We start from the raw sequence: 24,925 nt of genomic DNA, 5'->3' as shown, positions 1-24,925 counted from the left end.
AATCCCAGAAGTATTTAGCTGCTGTCACAAACATCAGGAGACTCAGACCCAAGAGTCTCAATTGCTTGTTTTCCTTTTCAGTATCTGCATCTTCCATGTCCAACCTCTTAATCATCAGCAAAAATTTGTGATTCCATGCACCAACAGTTGTGGTCTCATTTTTTTTTTTTCTTTAAGGACCTGTTAAGTTACTTGGATGCAGGATGACAAGCTGAAAATAATCCACTGCAACAATGTAGTAGAGATTGGCTAACGTAACTCTTGCAGATTTCACATTACTTAGTCTTGCAATGAAATACACAATTTTTAAACTTGAAAGCTTCTGTGTTTGAACATGCTGGTTTGGAATTGCTGGTGTGAATATAATTTTGTGCTGAAACATACCCACTGACTTTGTTTTACGATGTGCTAAATCATTTTGACTGCTTGATCTTGGGGCAGTGTTGTGCTACAAGTTTTTTGGCTACCACTTCTATTACTTGCAAAAATACCCTCTCACTTTTTTAAAACAAGTGAGAACATTTACCTTGGGAATCACTTGAATGTGCTATCCCCAAATGAGTAATTTCTGCATTTTGGACATTTAGGACAGTTTTTTTTCATGTCAGCTTATATATTAAGAGAACTTGAAGCTAGTTTCTTTTTTGTGAGTGTTTTCTTTAATGTGTCTTTTGTTTTAATTTTATTTATGTTATAATATGTATGGGATGAGTTTTTAGATGTTCCCATGTGTTCTTCAGCACAGTTTATCTAGTTTTGAAGGAGTGCCCATGTGAAGAAGCCCATCAGACAAGGTCAGTTCTGGCAGTGGCATCTCGTGGGCAGTTTGTGCTGCTGTTCATATCCAGGGATGGTTTGTAGGCTCCTTGTCTGGCAGTGTTGGACAGCTGTCCTGTGATGTCTCTGGACTTTATGGGGCAGCTAAAGGGAATGATGGACTGCAGCTCCTCATGGAAGCGGCCTTGGGACACTTGGGTTATTGTGATGTTTTTTCCATTGTTGTCTCAGCTTATTTACCAATTGCACAGGGCAGGTGTCTCTTACCCTGCTCACTTTTGGTAACATACACATTGTGACCCTTGCTTTTGGTCTCTGGTCTTTGTGTGCCATGGTGAGGGTTTTGGTAACTTTGAATCCCAATCTTTAAATATATATTTTGTATTAAAATTTCCTTAAGAGATCTTTTTTTTTAAACTCAACAGGTGGGAAGGAGAAACCAAAAACCAATGCAGAAGAGCTACAGATTAAAAAAGTTAAGAAGAAAAAGAAAAAGAAACATAAAGAGAATGAGAAGAGGAAGCGTCCAAAAATGTACAGCAAATCTATTCAGACCATCTGCTCAGGATTGGTTTCTGACATTGAGGATCAGGAAGCCAAAGGCATCATGGATGATCATCTTAAGGATTTCAATGGGAAAAATATGGATCCCAAGAAGGACTGTGAGTCCAAGATACCAGAGAACAGTGAGTTTCCATTTGTCTCGTTAAAGGAGCCACGGGTTCAAAATAAACTCAAAAGGTTGGACACATTGGAGTTCAAACAGCTGATTCATATTGAGCACCAGCCTAACGGAGGTGCATCAGTTATCCATGCCTACAGTAATGAACTCTCCCACTTGTCTCCTGTGGAGATGGAGAGATTTGCAGAAGAGTTTGTGGGTCTGGTTTTTAGTGAAAATGAAAACTGTGCAGCTTACTATGTAATGGGTATTGTTCATGGGGCAGCTACTTATTTACCTGACTTTTTAGACTACTTTTCGTTTAATTTTCCCAATTCACCAGTGAAAATGGAGATTTTGGGAAAGAAAGATATAGAGACAACGACTATGTCAAATTTTCATGCTCAGGTAAGAGGTTATGCATTTTACTTTCTAAAGTCATATAATGGTTTCAAACAACTGTGAATGGGTTTTTTTTTTAGAGTAGTTGCTGTTAGCTCTGCTATATGGATGACACAGAAGACTGGAAACAAGGGATTTCTTTAAGTCAGTTCTGCATTATTGAAGATGAGAAGAGACATAAAATTGTTAACTGAGACATCAAATTGGATTTTTGGTGGGAGGGCAAGTGTTTGCATGCTTGTGTGTGTAGGTTTCTTTGGATTTGTTTCTGTAGCTGAAGATTAACCATGAGTTTTGGAGGGTTAAAATGGTTTAGTTGTGGCTTTCTGGGTTTCTGAACAGTAGTATGTCTGTATTGTCATAAAACTGAAATGCTTTAATACAGTGTTATACACAAAAACCTGCATAGGGCACAGTTATATTAGCTTCATTTGTAGTTTGGGTTTTCTAAATCCATCCTCAAAGAACTTGGGGTTAATGTGGCTGCAGATTTGGTCCTTATCCCTTTGCATTTCTCCTTACTTGGCTGGACATTAACTCTTAAGTTAAATGGAAGAATGACTGGCAGCTTTTGAATATTCTTTTATTTCAAAAGAATAATTATTTTTTGGAAGAAATGACTGTATACTTTCTTAACAACAGCTGCTGATTAAGCATCACCTCTGCTGTTTATTAACTTGCTGTAGAAAATACATTTCTGTTGCACGGAAATAATTTGTAGCACTGGTTTTCAGGAAAAAAAAAATCTATTTGATTTTCACCTTGGTGATGAGGTTATTGCAAAAAGCCCCTACAGTGACTATGAAACAATTTATGCAGAAACTCAGTCCTGTTATTTATATCAACTTTATCTCACAATTGCCCTTTTAACTCCCATGTTTGTGAACTTAGATGTTGTATGGATCAGCTTTAAACTATTTAATCTTCACTTTTGAGATGATTAGAGTTCAAGTGTAAGTTACACCCTCATCTCTTTCATGAATACCATGCCTATTTTTTCCCTTTGGCTGCATAGACATTTGCATAGAACACTTGCATGTATTGACAAATTTCAGGTGTGTTATGCACAAGGATATGCAAACTAAAATGTTGCTGCAAGAGAAGATTTGCAGTGTTGGCTGAGAAAATATCTACTGCCATGGAATATGAATATGCTGCGAACTACAGTCACTGTTTTTCTTGAGTATGTAAACTGAAACACTAATAATAAAAATCATTGAACACATAATGGGCAGCTCTCCAGAGCTGCTCTTTGGCCAGTTTAGATAAGAAAAGCTGGATCTGTCCTTACAAGGATGTTCCTTAAGTCCAGCTGGTTCTCTCGGGTTGCATTAATACAGGCATAGCTATGTGCTAGTGCCTGCCCTAAAGAAATAGTTAATAAAAGCTCAGATTTTATTGTTGTGAATTATCATAGAATTATTTTACTAGAATGATAGATTAAATTGTTATTCCAGTGGTAACACTGATGTCTAGTTAAACCAGCCCTGTGTTCTTTGGGGTTGAAATCCTAATCCCCATTTTTGTGTAAGTGAAGGAGGAACAGAGAGAGGCTGTGGTAGATGAAAGAAGCTGAACTGTGTTACTGCAGCATTCTGCTGGTCTGCTCCGTGGCCCAAGCTGTATTTTACTTGGCTGGAGGTTTAGTTCTGGTATCTTCTTTTCCTTTGTGTTCCCTCATTTTTTGCCTTAGGTTTCATGGCATTTTATCACTTCTCAGTTTGGTTGCCTGACAGAAAAGGCTTGGCTCCTTGTATTTTTGCTAACTAAGGAGTAGAGGGTGTATAAATAACGTGTACAGGCAAACAGCAGACTTTGTCTTCTGTGCAGCATTCTTGTTTCCTGGAATATTTAAGTCAGTATCTTGGTTGCCTAGTTATTGATTCTAATTTTCCTTATGGTTTTCGTATTTCTGTTTTACTTTGGCTGTTTATTTTGGTTTTTTTTAATGTGGTCTGCTACAGTTAAAATGTTTTGTTAGCTTTGTATTCTCCTTTTTGGCATGTTACATTTTGTGCAGACTGAGAGCATTATCCTGTCTCACTAAGTTCTTTGTGAATCTTTTAAAGGGATTCTAATATCTTGTTGCAGTATATTTTGATGAAACTTTAAATATATTTGGTTTTCTGTTCCTACATTTCCCCAGCTTTGTGCTGTGCTGTTCCTTGTCCTGGGTAGCCTGAGCAATGTCTAGCAGCTGCTGTACAGCCTTAGTTGAGAAAGAATTTGTTTTCTAAGCAGAAAGTTGATTTTATCCAATCTGCTTTGAGTATGTGTCTTGGACTTCATCAGCTTTAAGAAACTTGAGTATTCCTTTGGTAATTTTAACTAAAACATTGAAATGAAGCTCACTTTGGTACAAGATGTTCTTTGGTGGTTTCTCAGATTACATGTAGCACATGTAATCAATCTGACAAAGGTAAGTATTTAAAAAGATCAAGAAAAGTATTATAAAAAGGAGAATGAAGGTTGAGCTAAGCCTGAAATGGAAAGTGTTATAGAGTGTTTTATCAATTTTTGTTTTTCAAGTTGATCCTTTTGTTACTACTCAATTTTCCACCTCCTGTTTTGTGACAGATGTGAGTTTGTGATTTTTTTGGTTTTAAGTAATGCATATGTTTAAGTCATCAAATTCTGTGATAAGAATCAGATTGTACAGTAAATTCTGTTGCTGAGGTCAAATTGGGGTCCTCCTAAGTTTGCCTGGAAAGTCTGCATCTCTCAAGTAATTTACTTAGTTTTCACAGTTGTAGAGTTGAGAACTAACTCCTTTCAGCTTGCTTCCCAATACACCTGTGTCAGATAGGAGTAATGTAATTTTACTTGTTAGAAGATAAGGGACGCAGATTTGTGAGAATATTTGCAGCAGAGAGGAATTTGGAACTGGCTCTTTCTAATGAGAATTAGCTTTTAAATTTTGCAGGGCGACAAAATGGGGAGTTTTTCATCATCCAGCTGGGGCCTATGCCTGAGTACTCCTTAAAATTTTTTTGCATTAATGTAACAGCTCTTTTTGAACTCACTGACTCACTGCAAGGCTTAGTCAGACAGTTTCTGTAACTGGGCAAAATGGAATTAGACTGGATATCCTTGTAGCCACGAAGTCAGTCCTTCAGGTGGTGAAAAATTGTCTTGTAGCTCCATCTTGCCTGGGCTCTGTGTTTGTGTAGATGGCAACAGCTGCATCAGTTACCTGATAGCCATGGATCTCCTCAGGCTCTGAGGAGGATTTTAAAGAGCATAAATAATCAGCTTTTGCCACCTACTTGCAGCTTACATCACTTCACTTAAGCTGTTTAGTGCTGTTGAGACAAATGTTAATATTTTGAACTTTTATTTTTTTCCTGGTGCTGGGCAAGTGTAAGTTTTTCTTGCTGTGCTGAAACCCCAAAGCTCACAGTTGATGTTTAACAATGCTGAGTGCATTGATTTTACTGTCTTGCATCACAGACAACTTCTGTACAGATGAAGTAAAATGCTGCACAGTACCAGACAGTTCTCTGCTGCCAAACAAGGTGGACTGTTTGAAAGCTGTATTTGACAAGTTCTTGTCTGATGTGTTTGTGGGAGATCTCAAGGTGATTCCACTCTTTACAAAGAAATCCTTTGTAAAGTCATTTTTTCCTTGTTTGACCTCTTATCCTTTTATTCTGATCTTTAGTGGAGAAGGCAAGCAATTTATCCATTTCGTTCAGCTTTCTCTATATTTGACAATTGCTTAAAAGCTGCTTTTTTCCCTCTCCCTAGATCAAGTAATTTGAGTTATTTCAGTCTGTTATACCATGTCAGCATGTTTATACCATTATTAGTCTTAGTGATCTCCCCTTATGTTCAATTCAGTCATCCAGATTTTTTTCTTAATATATGATGCTAAAAATCGATAGTGTCTCTCTGGTTATTGATGTCAAAGACTATGAGAAGATTGCTGCAAGTGTCTTGCAAATTCTTGCTTTTATATCTGTTTTTTCCTTTTTCAGAGCAGTTTGTGATCTGCTGTAGCAGCAGCTTCTGCTAATTGAGTTGCTCCCCCTTTCAGGTTCACACAGCTCATTAAATATGTGAGTGTAGTTCTTGCTTTTGTTTACACTGAATTATATCCTTTGCATTCAGACCCCCTCTCCAGTTTCAAGCTTTGTTAATTTTGATCCTTTCCTGTGACTTGCAGTGTTGCAATGCCTGTGGGTTTTATGAGGATAGACAGCCTTCAAAGGAAGGATCCTTGCTGCCTGCCTCAAAATGAGATGGTTATGTGAGCACTGACTAAACTGCCCACAGTTTGCTCTTATTAGACCATGTTTCTATAGCAGTTTGTAGAATATAGTGGAAATGTCAAATGTTAAGATGTCTACTGGTCCTCTGAACAAGCCTAGCCAGCCATAGTAACAAAGGTTAGTTTGACTTGATTGTTTTCCATTTTTTTTTTGCATGACTGTGTTTATTAGTTCTTACTATCTCATTTTCTAGGTAGTTGATAGTTGTATCAATTATCCAGCTAAGTGATTTTTTCTGTAAATTGGAATTAGGCTAAATAGTCTCTAGCTCCTCTGTCTTCTGTTGACACCTATTTCTTTAAGATGATGTGCTACTATCTTCCAGATGTGAAGAACTTTTGTGGTTTTGAATTAGAATCATGGAGTGGTTTGCTTTGGGAGGGACCCCAAGGGCTGTGTAGTTCCAGTGAGCTGCCATGAGCAGGGACAGGACACTAGACCAGGTTGCTCAGAGCTCCACCCAGCCTGGCCTTGAACACTTCCAGGGATGGGCCATCCATAGCTTTGCTGGGCAGCCTGTTCCAGTGCCTCAGCACCCTCACAGCAGAGAAGTTCTTTGTAACAGCTCAACTTGCCCTCTTCCAGTCTGAAGCCATTCCACCTTGCTCTGTCACTGCATGCCCTTGCACACTGTCCCTCTCCAGTTCTCTTGCAGTCCCCTTTAGGTACTTGAAGGTTGCTCTGAGATTTCCCTGGAGCCTCTTCCCTAGGCTGAACAGCTCCAGTCTGTCTGTGAAGAGCCTGTCTTCATAGGAGAGGTGCTTCAGCCCTCTCGTCATCTTCATGGCCTTCCTCTGGACTTGCTCCCACAGGTTGATGTCCATCCTGTGCTGAAAGCCCCCAGGCTGGCTGCAGAACTGCAGGTGGGGTCTCAGCAGGGCAGAGGGACAGAATGCCCTCCCTGCCCTGCTGCCCACACTGCTGGGGTGGCAGCCCAGGGTACATTTGACATTCTGGGCTGTCAGTGCACACTGCTGGGTCATGTTCAGCCTCTCATCCAGCAGCACCTCTCAATCTTTCTCCCCAGGACTGCTCTCAGTTAATTTCCCATGCTGTATTTGTGCTTGGGATTGTCCCAGCCCACACGCAGGGCCTTGCACTTGGCCTTGGTGAACTTCATGAGGTTCACAGGGCCCATTTTTCCAGCTCTGGGTGGCATCACTTCCTTCCTCCTGTCAGCTGCACCACATAGCTTGCAGTTCTCATTGATTTATTAAAGCTTTGTCTTGTTTTACCTTGCTGCCTTTGTGCTGTAGGTATGAGAGGATGCACATCATTCAGCCTGTTCACTTTAGGAAAGGTCACTCTAACTGTGCAGTGTGCAATTAGACAAATGGCCAGAGCCCATCTAAAGAAGATTTTCTGCCAAAAGAAAATGTCCTCGTTCCTTCTTTCCTCCCAATTGCGTGTTCCAGTGCCAAGATGTGGTGCTTCTTGAACTGCTGAGTTCAGTTTGGTTCATTAATCCAGCAGAACTCCTTAAATACTCTTGAGGGATTGGTTTTATTACTGAGTTGGCAAATTACATTGTTGAAATGTGTCAAAGTTAGCTCAAGGATGGCTGTGGGTCTACACAATCAGCCCTATTCCATAACAACAAGCAATTGCATCTTCAGAGAAACAATTTTTGTTGATTTTGTTCCCAGTTTGCAATAAATTCATGTTGCTATGTTAGCTGTGATGGACACTGAATAGGCAAATAATAGTGAATAAGTATTTTACAGGAAAACTTACGATAGTTCATGTTTGTGGTGTGACTTTGTGAGGGGTTGTCCTCACTTTTTCAGGTTCTGCACACAGGGCTTGTCATTCCCCTTCTCTTTTATCTTCTTTTAATATTATCTTCTCCTTGCTGTCCTCCTTGTTTAACTCTTTAACATTTCTTTTGCAGAAAGGTTTTTGCTGTTTAGTTATCTTCTAATTTGTGAAATCCTGCTTGAAATCATTAGTTCCTTTAGTATTTGAGGGGAATTGCTGAAAATATTGTTAAAAGAAAATCTCAAATCATTGTTTAGAGCTTCATTTCCTTATCATTAAAGATTTGTACAGTATCTATTTCCATATATTATTTTCCTATTTTCTAGAGAGAATTAATTCTTTTATATTGGACCTATGTCTTTTCAGGTGTGTTTCAGTAGTTTTCAGTTAAACTTTGTTTTCAATAGAATTTACTTCTTGCTTTTAAGCTGATGAAATCTTGAGATAGTTTTTCCCAATTGGAAGTTTCTGGAAATGCAGTTTCTTGAATTTAGGTTTTTATGACAATTGAGTGATGCCAGAACTGTCAAGACATCCCATTCTGATACCAAAACCCTGACCTAAAAAAAGGGAAAAAAGGTGAAGGAAGGAGTATGAAGTACATGTGGTTTAATAGTAAAAAGCAGCCAAACAGACTAAAGAGTATTTGTATGAATATTTGTTCAGTGTTGGCTCCCATTTGAATCTGGAAGTATAAGGAGGCATTTAAGGATTTAAATGAAATTGGCAAGGAACAGAAAACCTTGGGCACTTCACTGAAATGTACCAAGTTAGCAGGAGTGGCAGTGGCCTCTTCATGGCTGCAGCATTTGAGATAAACCCTGACTCTGAAATGAGATTTTTCTGTTCTGAGATACCAGTGTGTAAATGCATTGCTTGTGCACTTCTGTAGCAAAACCCTCAATGCCCTTGCATGTTCTTAGGTGGTGTAATGTTTTTGGGTTTTGTTGTTGGTCTTTGGTGGGACTTCATGGATTTCTTAAAATTGAGTTCAGTTGCTGGATAATTTTTTTTGTTGTTGGTTATTTTTTTTTCTCTGAAGACTTTTCTCAGCCTTTTTTTGGTTTTAAAGGTGAAAAATTGAAATAAATTTAAACCTTAAAATCCTAGGAAAATGAAGAAGTTTCAAATAAGAAAAAAACCCTCCTCCACCTAAACCCCACAACAACCTACACCTTACTATATTAAAAATAGGAATTCGGTTATGTGCCCCAGTTTACATTTTTGAAATTCCTCTCTTGACATGCATGGTTTCTCTGCATTGTTCCCTCCACCTTGTGACTTATTCAAACACAGAATCTTTGACATATAGTGTCTAAAATGTTTCCACTTGTAGGATGATATTACTGAAATGTATTTTTTGTATTTATATATATATATATATATATGTATTTTTGCATTTAGACTTCACATTCTTGTCAGACACCAAGACATTTCTGTCACAACATTTGCTATTGCATTAAAAAATCAGTTGAGGCCGTGTGAGTCACAGAAGCAGATAATTCTCAAGTTTTACTAATTGTGGATTCAGTGGTGCTTTTACTGTGACACTTTTCCAGTACTGTGGTGCAAGAGAATGACACAGTCTCCTTTTGTGTGTTTTTAGGTGACATGCTTCAAATGTAAGCTACATGAGAAGAAAGAAGTTAGGATGTCATATTTATCATTTTATGTTTTTATCTCTTTTACCTGTCCATGGTATTATACTGCATGTATTTGGTGATTTGTGTGTGTTCATTCCTGACCACATGCTGGAAGAGCAGCATGTCCTTGATTTCTCCTTTTATTATGGATTTAAATTGTTCCAGTTTTGAGCAAGTCTGTAAAGTTCTAAAAACCTAGTCATACTGTAAGCTGTGAAATTGTATCTGGGAAGATTGTTTTATAGAAGGTGTATATATATAAAATACTTAATATGTGTAGTACTCTATTAGCAGTCAGTGCATAATTTAATATGGAATTTGATAAGTACTGATTTTAGTACATCAGTATTGGTTTTGTGAGTTTAGAAATACACAGAGCAATCTGTTTCTCTTCCTGTGAACAAAACAGCCAAAGGATACTGACAGTAATAGGAAGGGAAAATGTTGCTGTTATCTGATATGCCATAGGTTATATTTATTTGGTTGTTGTCTTTATTTAAGTCAGTATCTTGGTTGCCTAGTTATTGATTCTAATTTTCCTTATGGTTTTCTTATTTCAATTTTACTTTGGCTGTTTATTTTGGTTTTTTTTAATGTAGTCTGCTACAGTTAAAATGGATTAATTTTAGGTTTGTCATTGGCCAAACATCAATGGAAAGTTTTGTTGTTTTCACACTGTTACTTAGTAGCAGTGTAAGTTGGGAGCGAGTGAAAATTAGCTCCTCACTAGGGATGACCGCACCTTGTTATTCATGCTTTTCTAAGCCTTCAGCCTAATCTAAGGTAATACAGGTCAAGCATGACCCTCTTCTCTAAGACTGGAGTTTAGGATGCTACAACCCAGCTCATGGAAGACATGAGATAGGAGTTGTTTTTCACTTCCCAAAGCTGCTTCATCTTTCAAACTCTCTCTTGTTCTTCCTGGCCAGGCATTAGTATTTATGGCCTATGTCTTTATTTATTTTTTATTATTTTATAAAACAGAGAAATTTTTCAGGTAATTCCTGGATTAAATTCAGGTTAATTCCCTAGGCTTGCTCCCTGTCCATCTTCATAGGACCTAATGCTCTCAGGAAAGAAGGGAAAAGAGAGCAAATCTTGCCCTTTGATCACCAACATGGATTTATTTCCTGCCTATACTGGGTCTGGATGGGTTAATTTTCTTTGTGGACTGTGTTTTGGGTTTGTGACTAAAACTGTTGGTAACACATTGGTGTTTTGGCTATTGCTGAGCATCACTGGCAGAGTGTCAAGGCTTCCAGGACCCCCCTGGTGAGTAGGCTGGGGTGGGCAAGAAGCTGGAGGGGACATGGTTGGGACAGCTGATCCCAAGTGACTGTGAGGACATTCTGTGCTGTGGGACAGCAAAAAAACCTGAGGGCGCTGATGGCTTGGCTGGAAGGTGCCTGTTGCTTGGGACTGCTGGACATCAGTCTGCTTGTGGGAGTTGGTGAGTGGTGGAGAACGCTCAAACAACTTGGTGGTTTTTCTTCTTCAGTTTTGTCTTCACTGAATAAACTCTGTTTAACTGGCCCCATACACTTCCTTGCTTTTCCTGTTCTCTCCCATGTCTCACAGCTGTGGGAGGTGAGTGAGCAGGGGGTGTAAGATCAGTATCTGCTGCCTGGGGTTAAGCCACTACAGAGTTCATAATCACTCAGACATTTCATTCTGTATTTGCAATGATGTGGTTCTGAATATGATGCCAGAATAAACCACTCATCATTTGTAACTTTGACATTATTTAGGCATTCATATTGGATTTCTTCACCTGAGCTGGATCTTGAGAAGCAATTGTACTGCCTTGTGATCAAGGGCAGGGTAGTTGGTCAGGCAGCTGGGGGTGAAAGGGCTTGGACAAACCGTGCTTGAAAAAGTTGTGCTCATTTTTCAGTTTTAACTTTCACTGACATGGGGGTTTTTTTGGGAACAAATGAAAAATTTCCTAATTGATCCTCCTTAATGCAAGCATTATGCTGCAGCTAAATACTTGCTGGCTTTAGCTTTCTTTACCAGCACCTAGTGGTATATAAGCCAGATGGGTGGGTTGATCCAGCTGGAAGCTTCACAGCTTTTCCAAGCTTTAACTTAGTATTTTTAGGAGAATTTTTAGAGTTTTCACTTGGAGTAGTTTCACAACCAGTTTATCATATTCTGTATGAATCATAAAATTATTTAGGATGAAAATGCCCTGTAAGACCTTTTTAAGAGGCCAGGTGTTAACCCAGTCTTGCCAAATTCAATCACTAAACCATGTCCTTAAATTCCACATCTACACATCTTTTAAATGCCTCCAGGGATGGTGGCTCAACATTTCCCTAGGGAGTTTATTCCAGTGCTTGAGAGATTTTTTTGGTGAAGAAATGTTTTTGATATCTTATCTAAACCTCCCTTGACACAACTTCAGGCCACTTTCTCTTGTCTTATCACTTGTTACCTGGGAGAGTGGTAGTAGGTAGCATAAAGAAGCATAGAAAAGGCAGAAAAATGGTTCTCTTTTATCAGGGATGTAGATGGAAACAGCATCCCAATGTCTTGGACTGGAGTGGTGGAATACTAAGCTACTTATGTCAGTGGAAGAAACATCCTTTTACATGTTAGGCATTTTAATAAAGTGTCACAGATTTGTGGGTGTCTGCAGCTTCAGAAAGTGGTTTTAGGGTTCTTCCTTGCTCATTGCTGCAGTTGTATAAGCTCCTGGTGCTCTGTGCCAGTGCAGATGTAGCTGAGGACTGAGCTGATGCAAATTCAGCAGAAATGAATGTTTTGTGGTATTTTATCACAAAATCACCAGCTGTCTCTGAAAAAAAAAAAAAAAACAACAAAAAAACCCAAGGAAAAAAATCCCTGCAGGAAATGTATGACTAAGGATTTGAGGAATGGGGGAATATTACTGGACTGTTCTTTTCAGTGTGTCTGTGATGGCTTGCTGTAGCATTAGCTGAGACATTTTGTAAAATCCTACTTTTAGAATCTGTTTGCTGGGAGGAAACAGATGACTGGGATGATGGGAACAGTGTTTGGTTCTGCATTTCTGGAAAGATCTGGTTACATTAGTTGAGTGTCTCAGAAGGGCACAGTGTTGTTCCATGGTTTGTTTTCAGGAACTGCTGTGAATTCTCTGCACTGCCATAAGTGCCAGGAATGTTAATGGTCTGTTTGGGTGAGAACCATAGCTAAGCAGTGTTTCATGAACTGTTTTCCTTGCCATTTTTTACTTTTCTTGCTTTGGATGCAGAATGTCTAGAGGTGTTGTAGAGGAGCCTTACTTGGTGTGTGCAGTAATCCCTCTGCTCTTTCCTCCATCCTGAGCTCTTCATATTTCATCTCATAATGCCACCATCATTCAGCCTGTTAAATAGGAAATCAGAAGCTTAAAGTGGACATGATCCTCATCAATCTCATGCCTGAGTATTTTGGTGATCTAACACAACAGATCAGATTGTTGAAAAAGAACTTAAAACAAGATGTGTTTCTGTTCAAATTTCACAGTAGATTTCTCATGAGAGGTGAATGCTACAGCTGTTAAAGTCTGAAGGGAGCACAAGATGTGCTAGCACAGCAAAAATGAAGGAGTGATGATCATTGTTTCACTTTTTGTACAAACTCTTTATGGGCCTTGTGTTGACTAATTTGCTCTAGTTAATGTACTCACAAAGAGGCAGTACTGGAGAGGATGAGCAGCAGAGGAAATGTTTAGAGTTAAATTACTTGTAACTCAGAGTTCTGCCTGTTGCAAGAGAAAAGGTAGAAATTCAGCTAGACTTGAGTAATCCAGGTAAGAATCCTTATTGACAAGTCACTGAGCATAATGTACACTGATAACTTTTCAGAGTTACTGGTTTGGAGTGTTATCTTCTTGAAAGGCAATAAGTTTACCTTCAGGTGTTAAAATAAAATACAAATTGTTGTGGATGCTTAATAAGATCTGTCTTTGAGTTTGTAGTAATTCACTTCATAATAATCTTAAATACACTGGAGACTGAAGGACTAAAATAAGTCTTTTTATCTCAGAAAGGATAAGCATAGAGTTTACAGGTGCTCACTGAATGTGGATTTTGCACAGTAGAGGACTTGGTATAATTTGTGTTGTCATATTCTACTTGTAGGTAAAAAGAACATACTCTCATGGTACGTATAGAGCTGGCCCAATGAGACAGATCAGCCTGGTTGGAGCAGTTGATGAGGAAGTGGGGGATTACTTCCCTGAATTCCTTGATATGTTGGAAGAATCACCCTTCTTAAAAGTAAGAGCAGAAGGGAATGGGCTGGGAGAAGGGGGACACCGTGCTCTGTAGTGCTGCTATAATAATAACGTGAGAGTATGTGATACTTGTTTAGGTAATTGAGTGTTCTAATAAGTGCTTTCATTGTGAGAGATAAAGGCTGCTTTTAATAAGTTTTTTAAAGTAACTCACTTGAAAATTGTGGCTTGTATTTCCATTAGTGTACACTGCCATGGGGAACCCTTTCTAGTTTAAAATTAGAGAGTCGTAAGGACAGTGATGATGGTCCCATCATGTGGGTACGGCCAGGAGAGCAGATGATCCCTGTGGCTGACATGCCAAAGTCACCTTTCAAAAGGAAGAGGTAAGCTGAATTATTTTACTTGGTAAATGTCTGGTTAGTAGTGTTTTCTTTACAAATTCATTTTATCCCAAACCTTTTACTGTTTGATATTATATGTTAATATAAATTAGTGTAAATCTCCATCTCCAAACCAATTTTGTTGTTTTGTAATGTAAGAATCTGCAACTTTTGTTTTCATTTTTACTGTCTGGCCAAGTAAGGTGCTGGTTGTTTTTGGAGCTGTAGTAGAAATATAAGGTGAAAACTTGAGGAAAATGTGTACACACATGCAATTACTGATACATGCCGTGAGACTGCAATTGATACCCCTGCTGTCACATGTGAGTGGATTGTGTTGTGACCTCTGGGGACAAGAGCTTTTTTCTCACCTCAAAGGTAACAACTCCAACATTAAATGAAATCTTTAAGCTTTGCTGTGGCATTGGGTGTAAGAACCAGCTAAAGAGTAGGGACAGCCTCTGCAGAACTTGAGTGTTGTATGTCATAAGGAATTGTCGTGGGAGTTCTTTTCAAATTGGGAACACAGAAAGGGAGTGTGCGAGATGTGGGAGCAGGGGCAGGTGCCTCAGAAGGAGTATAGAGACATTGTCCAACCATGAAGGGATGCAGTTAAAGCCAAACACCACCTGGAGCTGAATTTGGCAAGGGATGTGAAGGGCAGCAGGGACTTCCACAGCATATGGACAGTAGAAGAAAGACTAGGAAAATGCAAGGTATTGCTGAATGGGGCAAAGGGCCTGGGGACAAAGGACACAGAAAAGGCTGAGTGCATTTTTTGCACTTGTCTTTTCTAGTGAGATTTGCTTTCAGAAAATGCTCTGTCATGGAGACAGTAAGAGTGTCTGGAGCAGGGGCTACTTGCCTTCAGTGGAGGAAAATCAGATTAAGAAACTTCCTAGACATGCAGATTAGACAGACACAAGCCTGTGGGACCTACTGGGATGGGTCACATCCCACAAGGGCAGTGGGACCTGGCCAGTATCACTTCAAGGCCACGGTCTGTGAAAGGTTATGGCAATTGGCAAAGGTTTCTGAGGACTGGAGGAAAGCAAATGCAACTCCAATCATTTAGAAGGGTAAGAAGCAGAACCTGGGGAACTGCAGGCCAGTCAGTGTCACCTTCATCCTGGGAAGTTGCCATTTCAAGCACAAGCAGCACAGCAGATGGAGGGACAGGGTTCTTCCCCTCTGCTCATCCCTGGTGAGACACATCTGCAGTATCTGCCCAGTCCTGGGCTCACCGGGCTAGGACAGACACGGCCATGCTGGAGTGTCTGGTGGCCTGGGAGAACTGGGATTTACTCTTGAGAAAAGAATGCTCAGTGGGATCATATCAATGTGTTTAGGCACTTCACAGAAAGTTGTAAAAAGGACTTATTTCAACAGTGCCCAGTGACATGAATAGAGAAAATGGACACAAACTAAATTATAAAAAAAAAATCCATTTAAAATAAGGAAAAGGAAAGAGTGTTTCTTTTTTTTGTTTGTAGATGACCAGTCCTGTTGGCCATGATGGGAATTAGATAATTCAGATAATGTTTATATTACTGTTTTTCTTGTGCAGAACTACCAATGAAATCAAAAACTTGCAGTACCTACCTCGAACCAGTGAGCCCCGTGAGATGCTCTTTGAGGACCGGACGCGAGCCCACGCGGATCACATAGGACAAGGCTTTGAGCGACAGACCACGGCTGCTGTGGGGGTGTTGAAGGCTGTGCACTGTGGGGAGTGGTAGGTGTAGATTCACCTAGGTGACTGGAAAATGTTTGCCTGAATTGCCATTTGTAATTGGAAGGGAGTGTGGAATAGGTTAATGTAGGATTAAAGACTCAGTGAAGACTTCATAGGTGCTGGCTGAGCATTAGGTGTTTGCTCTCTTTAATTGCACGTGGCTTTGCTATGTGGTTGAAACCAGAAAGGTTCCTGGCAGTGACAGTTCAATTGCTATAATCGAGTTGCTGTTACTGAGGTAAAAACACCTCTCACTTCATTTTGCTTCAAGTGGTGCATAGAGACTGAGCTGCTACTGCAGCAGAGGTGCACATGGAGAGAGCTTCTGGCAGTTCTTTGTGTTGTCTGGAGATATACAGAGCTCTTATGCTTCTGCTTCCCAAGTCATGGGTGTTACAACCTTGATTTACTTATGGAAGCTCACCTAGGAAAAAATCCTGTTGGAAGTTGGGCGATATATTTGGTGTTTGTCCTTAGAATTGCTGTGTGAGATTCAGGAAGTGAAATGTGCCTTGTTTGAAGCTTGTTTACATGTGAACTAAATAAAAAGCCCATAACCATATGGGATTTCTGGTCCACATTGAAGAGGCATTTTTCAGCATCTTGAGACCTTGAGGAAGGACCTTAGTTTTGAAGAATAACCTTAGTTTTGGAGGTTGCCTTTGCATATGTAAACACTATAAATACCTTTTCTTTATGTCTGTCTAGAAATTAGAAAAGTGAATTCCCTGTGGATAAAATGATGTGAATTTGTGTTGCAGTGAATGAGTTCATTGACACAGAAAGTAGAATAATTGTCATTGGGGAAGAAGTGGATTGTTCAGATGATAACGTGTTTGTCTCTTGGGCTCTGAGGTTTTCAGTTTCCTTCCTCTTCAGGTTGATGACAGTGGGAGCCTTCAGCTTCCTGCTTGCTCTGACTGTGCTGTGGTGAACTGAGACTGAGCAGTAGTAGCAGGGCAAGAGCTGAGATAACTCTGTATATCTGAGTGTTTTAAATTCCACTTTGCACACTTGAGAGAGGGACTTGCAAAGGAAGTAAAGAAACCAAACAAAACCCCACTCCCTGAACTTGGATGTTTGTGGAGATTAAGAAGTTGAATTGACAGTAATTTAATTGTCTGGGAACTTCCCATTCTCATCCCATAGCCTTATAGCATACTTGAAAATCCTTCAGTCTGAGGAATAAAAAAGAAGTATCAGCATTTCATTTCAGTGTAAAGACTGAATATATCTTGTAATTCAGAATAAAAAATTTGTAACTGATGTATGGAGAGGAATAAAATATACAACACAAGCAACACAATAAAAGTTATGTATTTCAGGCTTGATTTGGCCTAAATTATAATTCCTGCTTTCCCTTTCCACTTTTATGTAATTTTGAAAAGCCACTTGTACTTACATGAGGAGAACTAATCAGGGCTTATGAAAATGAAACATCATGGATTAATGTAGCACATTGAAATTATTTCAGGTATTAGTTTTGCTGTAATTTGCAGTCTGTGGGTGGATTTATTTTAAAGGAAACAACATGAATGACAAGTTTTGAAAAATCTAGTTTTGATTTTTGTTCAGTTTTGTTTTGTTTCTTTTTCTAATCTGTTCGAGTAGTTGAACAAATCTGAAAAGTTGAAGAGATTCTGGGGTGATTAAGGCACCATGGCAGTAAAAATGCACATGGTTCAGTGATGAGATAATGTACATAAAAATAATGCTTTCTGTGAGGAGAAAATGAAACAATTCCTGGGCTGCCTGAACTAAATCCATAAAAATGGATTGCGTGGACAAAAAAAAGCTTTATAAGTTGCTGTAGATTTAAAGAAAGTAGGATTTATTTCCTAGTTGATAGGGATGAATGTTAATGCTAGGTGGGATAAATGTTGTCTGTAAGAACAGACAGGAACAGAACTATTGAAAGGCAAAAAGCAGATTATGGTGCTAGAGGACAGACATTGAAACTAAACATTGTATTTTGAAGAGGAAAAAAATATTTGTCCTTTCTCAATTGTGACAGGATCTTGATTTGAGGTATTTTGTAAAATTACTCAGTTATTGAGTATTTGCAATTTACAGAAGAACTGTGACTATTGCTAGCAAACATTTTAAGGATTGAACTATTATCTGATAAATGCAGGTTTGATCATGCTGATTATTTAATGCCATTTTCATTGGTGATACCCAATGAGCTCTAGAACTTGAAGTGCCTGTGAAATTTTAATTATGGAAATGTATAAAATTTTTATATGGGAAATTTGGGTGGGTTTTTACAGGGACAGCAAAAGGCGCTTTTTGGCATTGTTGTTGGCAAAATGAAACCTGTGCTTCAGCAAGCAGCTTTCAGGTTTGTGTTCTAGAGACTGAAGTTGAGCTTCTCTGTATGATGATAGGAATTTTTTATATATTGCCAACCTTTATGCATTAGGCCAGGAATATTAATGGTGAAACCTCTAGTTTTGAATCTGTCACAGCAAAAGGAATCCAGTCCTTTTGAAGAATGAGGTTAAGGTGAAAAAATACTGCCAAAACCAGTTCTAGCAGTTCTCTAGTGGAGGCTTAAATAGATTTTTCTGAAGTTATCTTATGGTTTGTTTTCATTTAATGTCCTTTTGGACATTAACTGAACATCTGTGCTGTAGTTGTGCTTGGGGGTAGATAGATGATACCTAAAATAAACATTTTGCAAAATATTATCTCAAATTTCTGTTAAAGATAAAATCTGCAAATGCAGAATTTAAAATTATCTGATAGTATTTTTTCTCAGTTGCTTGCAAAAGGAATGTTGTGTTCTGTGACAAAATTGCAGTACAGAGCTGGTGATCCCTCATCCTCTTGGACAGATCCATATGGACTGAGAGTAGGAATGACAATGCATAAACCAGAATAGACACTGCTGGGAGAACACATCAGTTTGGATTGAAGTTCTCTAAGTGTGCAAAATGATTTTAAGTCTTAACTTCATTTACAGATATTGGGGACTCCAAATGCAAATTCATATTTTAAAAATAAATGCCTGCATTATGAAAGGTAGATGAATGTAGTTAATATTTTTAATACCACTGGTTAGAAATATTTCTCAAGCTTTTTGCTTTCAGTGTTTAAATCAGGAGTATGTGGATCAAAATAAAGAGACACATCTTAATCTTTAATAAGTAAAATATGTGGTCTGAAAATCTCCCTAGCATACTTTCAGTAGTTGATCTGGGATTTTTTTTTCTCCTGAAAATAGCCTCAGACTGGTTATTTTTTTGCTTTATTGAGGCCATGACCTAAATAAAATAAACATGTCTCCTATGTTTAAAAAGCCTGAATGAGCTGTACACCATTGCCTGCTTCCTAGAACAGTAATAACAGGGCACATATATATCTTTATATAAAAATAGGTGCTCATCTTGCTTTTAAAAAAGGGCTCTTGAACATCTATTGGATTCTGAAATATTTCAGAAGAAAATGTTTCAGCTCTGCTGCACCAGCTGCTCCCCAGGCCCCCCATTTCTGACTTGTACCCCATTTTTGGAGGTGGAGGCAGGGTGAGGGATGCACTGCAGGGTGGCAGGCACCAGCCCTGCTGCAGGAGGGCAGCACTGGCTTCTGATCCCTGCTCCCATGGGCAGTGCCTGGCTGTGCAGCCTGTGCCCACTGAGGAGCTGCTGCATTCCTGTCAGCCCAGGGGATACAGAGGGGGAAGGACAGAAATTCTCACCAGGTTCTCTCTGGCTGAGAAACTGTCCTTGCAAAACTGCTCCAAGGTGAGCTTTATCCTTTATAAATGAAATCTTCATATAGTCACATTAAATTTTAAAAGTCTTTCTAAAATGCAAACATCCCTCTAAAGTGAGTATGTAGAGCTTTTATTTTTTACATGTTGTCAATGAGGAACAGAGTTTGTCCTTTAGATCAGGAATTTTTAAGGATTGTAGATGCTTTTGCTTTTTGTGAGTTGATTGTAGTTGTTGTCTCCAGAGGAGCTGTATTAGTGGTGTGTATTTCTTTGGGAGAGATGCTTTGGAACTAGAGATGTTTCTCCTAACAATTGGAATATGGAGACAAAGCCTTATTCAGACTTTGCTCTTGTGTAGCTCTCTCTGGTGAGCATGATTAGGATGTATTTTTAGGGGATGTTTTGTGGAGGATGCCATTGGCTGATTACTGGCATTGTGGCAGCTTAATGTAGCTTCAGCTTTTACTCCCAACTCTGGGCAAGGTGTTGGAGGCTGAGGTGCTGAGCAGGGGTTGCCACAGGGCTCCCACAGACTGCTCTGTGCTCAGGTACCTGATGGGTGCTGGTGCTGACAGAGTAAGCCCAGCCTCTCTGGGACAGCTGTCTTTCAGCATCTAGGCAACCGAGAGGCCAACTAAAAATAGAAATGGAAAATAGTGTGTTTTGTTGGCCTTTTATTGCTGCCTTTACTTCCACTTATAAAGAAATTTTAGTTAATTTGTTTCACCAGTTCAATGAGGATGTGTTTTAGAATTAACTGTTCTGATCAACTTTTTTTTATTGTTGATTATGGTAGAGTTGTTGCATTTTTTTAAGTTAAAAAATTTGCTTTATCCTTGCTTGCAGACTTTTTGTTATTTTCTGCAGCATGGTAGTTTCAGCCACTGACTGTACACTTGTTACTCTTGTGTAGGTGTGAGCAGCCTCGTATAACCAAAGATGTAATTTGTTTTCATGCTGAGGACTTCTTGGAGGTAGTTCAGCGAATGCAGTTAGATTTGCATGAGCCTCCACTCTCACAGGTAAGCACACTGAGAACTGATGGTCAGCGGCCTCTGAGTGCTGTCAGAGTTTTCACCTTTGCCCACCTTTTCTCTGCAGTGTGTCCAGTGGGTTGATGATGCAAAGCTTAATCAGCTGCGAAGGGAAGGCATTCGCTATGCCAGGATCCAGTTATTCGATAATGACATTTATTTCATCCCGAGGAATGTCGTGCACCAGTTCAAAACAGTCTCAGCTGTGTGTAGTTTGGCTTGGCACATCCGGCTCAAGCTCTATCATTCAGAGGAAGAACTCTCTCAAAACACAAATCCTGTTGAAGCAGGGACCTCTGCAGACCCCAAGTCTTCGGTTGTTGGACTTCAGACTGACAGAGTTTGTACGGTGAGCAAAGAGACCTCCGAAGACACCAAATTTGCAGATGCTCTGCAGACCAAGTACCTGCAGCAGGAGTTTGTGCCCATAAAACGTGAACCTCTTGCATCCCTCAGAGTAAAAGAAGAGCCCATGAATGTTGATGTTGCTGAAAAGACAGTGACGCCCAATGACGTCGGGGGACAGAATGTTCAGGCTAGGCTGGGTCACGCCGAGTTGACATCACTAAAGTTGGAAATGGATTCTAAATTTGAAACCGGCAACAAGGACTTACAAGGCAAGTTGTGCTCTGGAGGTCACGTACATCCAGATGATACAAGACAGCCTAGCTCGTCATATCCAAAATTGCACGGACAAAGAGAGGATGATTTTTTGTGCTAAATTTGTATATATGGTTTTAAATTCCTTTTTAAACTTAATGATGTAATAATGTAAAGATCATAAATTGTGAGGCAAGTTTGTGACTTGTCTTCGCATCTGTTACAGAAAATAGTTATGTAGCTTTGTAACATTCCTCAGTGCCTGTCCATAACTGTGAAGTATCAAAGCACTTAGGGCCAGATGCACTGTAAACACTGCAGGTTTAACATAAAGAAGTCTTTAAATAATTTTGAGTTGTAGGTTTTAGAGTAGAGCTGACATTTAACATATATATTTTTTGTAAGATGAGCCAGAATTCTTTTTGACAATTCCAGGCTTTTCCATAGAGCTTATTTATACCAATTTTTTCATTTTAAATGTGTCAGCACTGTAGTGTAAATATCTTTTTTAAGAATCTTTTTAGTGTGATTTATACTGAAATGTGAGCCGCTTAATAAAGGTTCATAATAACAGATTGGTTTTATTTTTGGGTCTGCAAAAAATAATTCAGTTCAACTGCCTCTCTTAGTGGTTATGTTTCTACCTGCCACTAATGCATAGGATGCCCTTATGCCTTGAGGGTGAGGAGCTGTAGCAAACTGAGGTAGAGCTGAGGCATCTCTGTAAATGCAGATTAGTCAGAAGGCAGAATCAGTCCTCCCTTGACACAGTTCCTTATTCCAGGCACTCCCCAAACTCCTGCTGTCAGATACTCATGAGGAACAGGGAGTCAGACTGGCTGTTTGGAGGGCACTTGGACACACAGTGGGCTCCAGGAGTGCTGCCAGTGCCTGCCTGCATCTCTCTAGATGAGCAGGTGCAAGGGAGCAAACTCTCCTGGGCTTTGCCTCTTGGCCCAGCTCAGGGCACAGTTCAGACAGTTCCACTTCCCATTAAAAAGAAACAAAACAAAAACCAACCAAAAAACCAACAAACCCACAAAACAAGCCAAAAAAGCGACCACTCCCTCAAATCTGTTATCTGACTGCAATTAAAAGAATATTTAAGTCATTACTTACCAAGCTAAAATTTCCTCAACTTTGGCAGTGACGTGTAATTCACAGAGACATACTGGATTTGAATTGTCCCTGTGCTGACAGTGCCAGGCAGTAAAGAGGCTGTGTTGCCAATATGTGTAGTGGGAAGGCTCCTCATGAGTCACAGTTTGGAAGCAAGACGTGTTTCATTAAGGAAATAACAGCAGTGTCCAAGTTAACTGTTCTCTTTCCCTATCTATGGAACACTTGGATTCTTTTAGGTTGTGTTCTGAGGGAAAAGAATTTCAAGGCTAGCTAGCATCTGATCATTAACCTATTTATTCTGTGTATTGTACTCCTGTGTAGTTCAAACACAGCCAAATTATATGTGTCTCTTGGATAGCTGCACACAGCAGGGAACTGCCCTACAGCCTATCCTTCAGCTAAATATGTAAAACTTCACATCCAAGGCCTATTATTTCCAAAGCCCTCTGTATCTCTGATTTTTGTTAGGAATTTTCTGTATAACATTTTTGGAATTTGTACATCCTTAAGTACCCAGATTATAAACTTTGATGCAATTAGTGGTCACTTTGGCTTCATTTGTAGCAATAGAAAAATGTGATTTTCAGGCAATGTCCAGTTCAATTACCTGAGGTCCTTCTGTTGTAAATGCTTTTTTCCTTATAGGTTGTTTAAAATTTAAAATATTACTGCATACTCACAGGTGGCACTAAAATCAGCTATTTATTAGATAAGTGCCCTGATTGGTTTAATCCAAAATATGTCTGTCAAGAAATTATAAATTAAATCAATATTTGAATTGCTAAACATTACTCCTACACAGCCATAAATATGTATTAGAGAAGCAATAGAAATGTGAGTCTCTTGGATGTGGCTAATACGTCCTTAAGTCTTACTACTGTGTTCTTTAATGCTGGCTAAGAGATTACTACCAGTTTTCCAGCCTCAGGGATCTTTCTTTCCCCTTTGCTATGAGCAAATGATCCATGTGTGATGTGGTATTTTATTGCTCTAGCAGATTCTGATCTGAAAAAATTAATTTGTTCATGTAAGAATGTGAGCCTTCCTTATAGCAGGAACGGGGTCTCAGCTCCCTTTATTGTTTTCTGGATTTTCTGGAAATAATGCTTCCACCTGTAATCTCTGGCTTCATGAACATCCAAGCACAGTTACTTGGCCATTCCTGTGCTCTGTGCTGCCCATGGGAGAGCAGCAGCACCAAGCACTCAGCTCTGCAGCTGGGATAGATGAGGGCTCCAGCTTTAGCCAAACCAGCCTTCCCAGATACTGCTTTTTGAAACAAAACCCACACTAAACAAACTCCCAAAACTATTTAGTTGACTCAGAATAACGAATCTTACCAGTGTCCTGGTCAGGCACTGACCATTCATTTGGGTTCATTCAAGTCATTTTTGGTAACCTGTCAGATTTTGGTGAAGTGTGGACACACATCCCCCAGGACAGCTGCCAGCTTTCTGCAACATAGGCCTTGTTCAGACAGAAATAACAAATCTTTGAAAATTATGAGCAAACTTTGTTTCCTTTTGGAGACCTGCTCAGTGGTCTTGGCTGATGTGGTCTTGAACTTCTGCTCAGGTATCTTAGTCCTGAGATTTTGCTTCTGAAGTGCCCACATCTTCAACCCATTTTGTTCTTACCGCTTTCAGAATTTTGAGATGTTTTAAAATGGCAGCTTTTTTGCAGTTTTTAAATATTCTTTTGGTTTTTTGAGACAGACTAGGTTCTCACTTCAGGCAGAATTCCTTGCAGACAGAATTTGAACCATATTGGGATTTTCAATGGCTACCAGACCTCCTTTTGCATTTACAGATGTCTGCAGTCTCGGCTGTCTGGCTGCATTAATGTTTAGTTTTTACTTGCTTTTTAAAGAAAAGATTTAAAAGAAGTGTCCTCTCCCTGTGGTATGTTCATTTTAATGAGGTTGTCCTCTGAGAGGGGAGTACTTTTTCTGAGAATGTCACCTCCCAAATTGTTCATTAATTTGACAAAGGCCTTGCTTCAGTCCTGTGCTGTAGCCTTTATTCCTGCTGCATACAACTTCATCTTCAGACTTTTGCTTCGGCAATAAATCTTTCATGTGTTTTGCTGTACTGCAATTAGTCCTTGCTTATTGCTTTTCCCCCTTCTCTGGATTCTGGTGATACAGAAACCTTTGTTATTTTGGCTGAAATCTCCAGTGTTTTAGTTGTCTCTCTTGGCCCTTGTTCTTGTGCAGGTTGGAGAGAGCTGCCCGAGGCCATTGGTGCTGTTCCCATCTCCCTGCACGTGCAGTGGTGTTCCAGTTAATAACATGATGTGCAGAAAATTAGATGTTTTCCTAGATCCTGGTACATATTTTTTGGGTAGCAAAGAATTGCATTGTTACAGTTGCTAAAAAAGCTTTCAAGGGGGGTAGCTACCTTTTTTTTTTTTCTTTTCATGTTATTGATCTTTTGCATTTCACTGGCAACTGACTTCATGTGTTACATACAAGTGTTACTCAGTGTTGTGTCACTCCCAGCCCTCCAAATGCCTGAAAATTGACTCTGAAAGAATTTTCATCACAGGTACTGCTGGCATGCAGATTTTCCCTTCCTTGTTACTATAGTGAATATTTCAATACTACTTTAACTGAAAT

The 24,925-nt window shown here is 39.4% G+C and overlaps 1 protein-coding gene across 2 annotated transcripts in view; it reads left to right on the top strand.

The window, feature by feature from the left end:
• RSBN1L (round spermatid basic protein 1 like) overlaps positions 1–22,585 on the top strand; it is a 43,391-nt gene extending 20,806 nt beyond the window's left edge. The window contains exons 3-9 of one of the 2 annotated variants that reach the window (XM_054273910.1): positions 1,203–1,463; positions 1,782–1,846; positions 13,622–13,759; positions 13,960–14,102; positions 15,667–15,834; positions 20,466–20,574; positions 20,654–22,585. In XM_054273910.1, the coding sequence (XP_054129885.1) occupies positions 1,203–1,463; positions 1,782–1,846; positions 13,622–13,759; positions 13,960–14,102; positions 15,667–15,834; positions 20,466–20,574; positions 20,654–21,307 (1,538 nt within the window). In that variant the 3' untranslated portion in view covers positions 21,308–22,585. Of the gene's footprint in view, positions 1–1,202; positions 1,847–13,621; positions 13,760–13,959; positions 14,103–15,666; positions 15,835–20,465; positions 20,575–20,653 lie in introns of both variants that reach the window. The other variant, XM_054273901.1, reaches the window with a different exon arrangement.
• Positions 22,586–24,925: the final 2,340 nt, after the last annotated feature.

Source organism: Melozone crissalis, unplaced genomic scaffold (genome assembly GCF_028551555.1).
Source record: "Melozone crissalis strain CALT ecotype California unplaced genomic scaffold, PUWL_Pcris_2 ptg000004l_1, whole genome shotgun sequence".
In the NCBI taxonomy this organism is placed as follows: Eukaryota; Metazoa; Chordata; class Aves; order Passeriformes; family Passerellidae; genus Melozone; species Melozone crissalis.
This window is presented reverse-complemented; position numbering and strand designations above follow the sequence as displayed.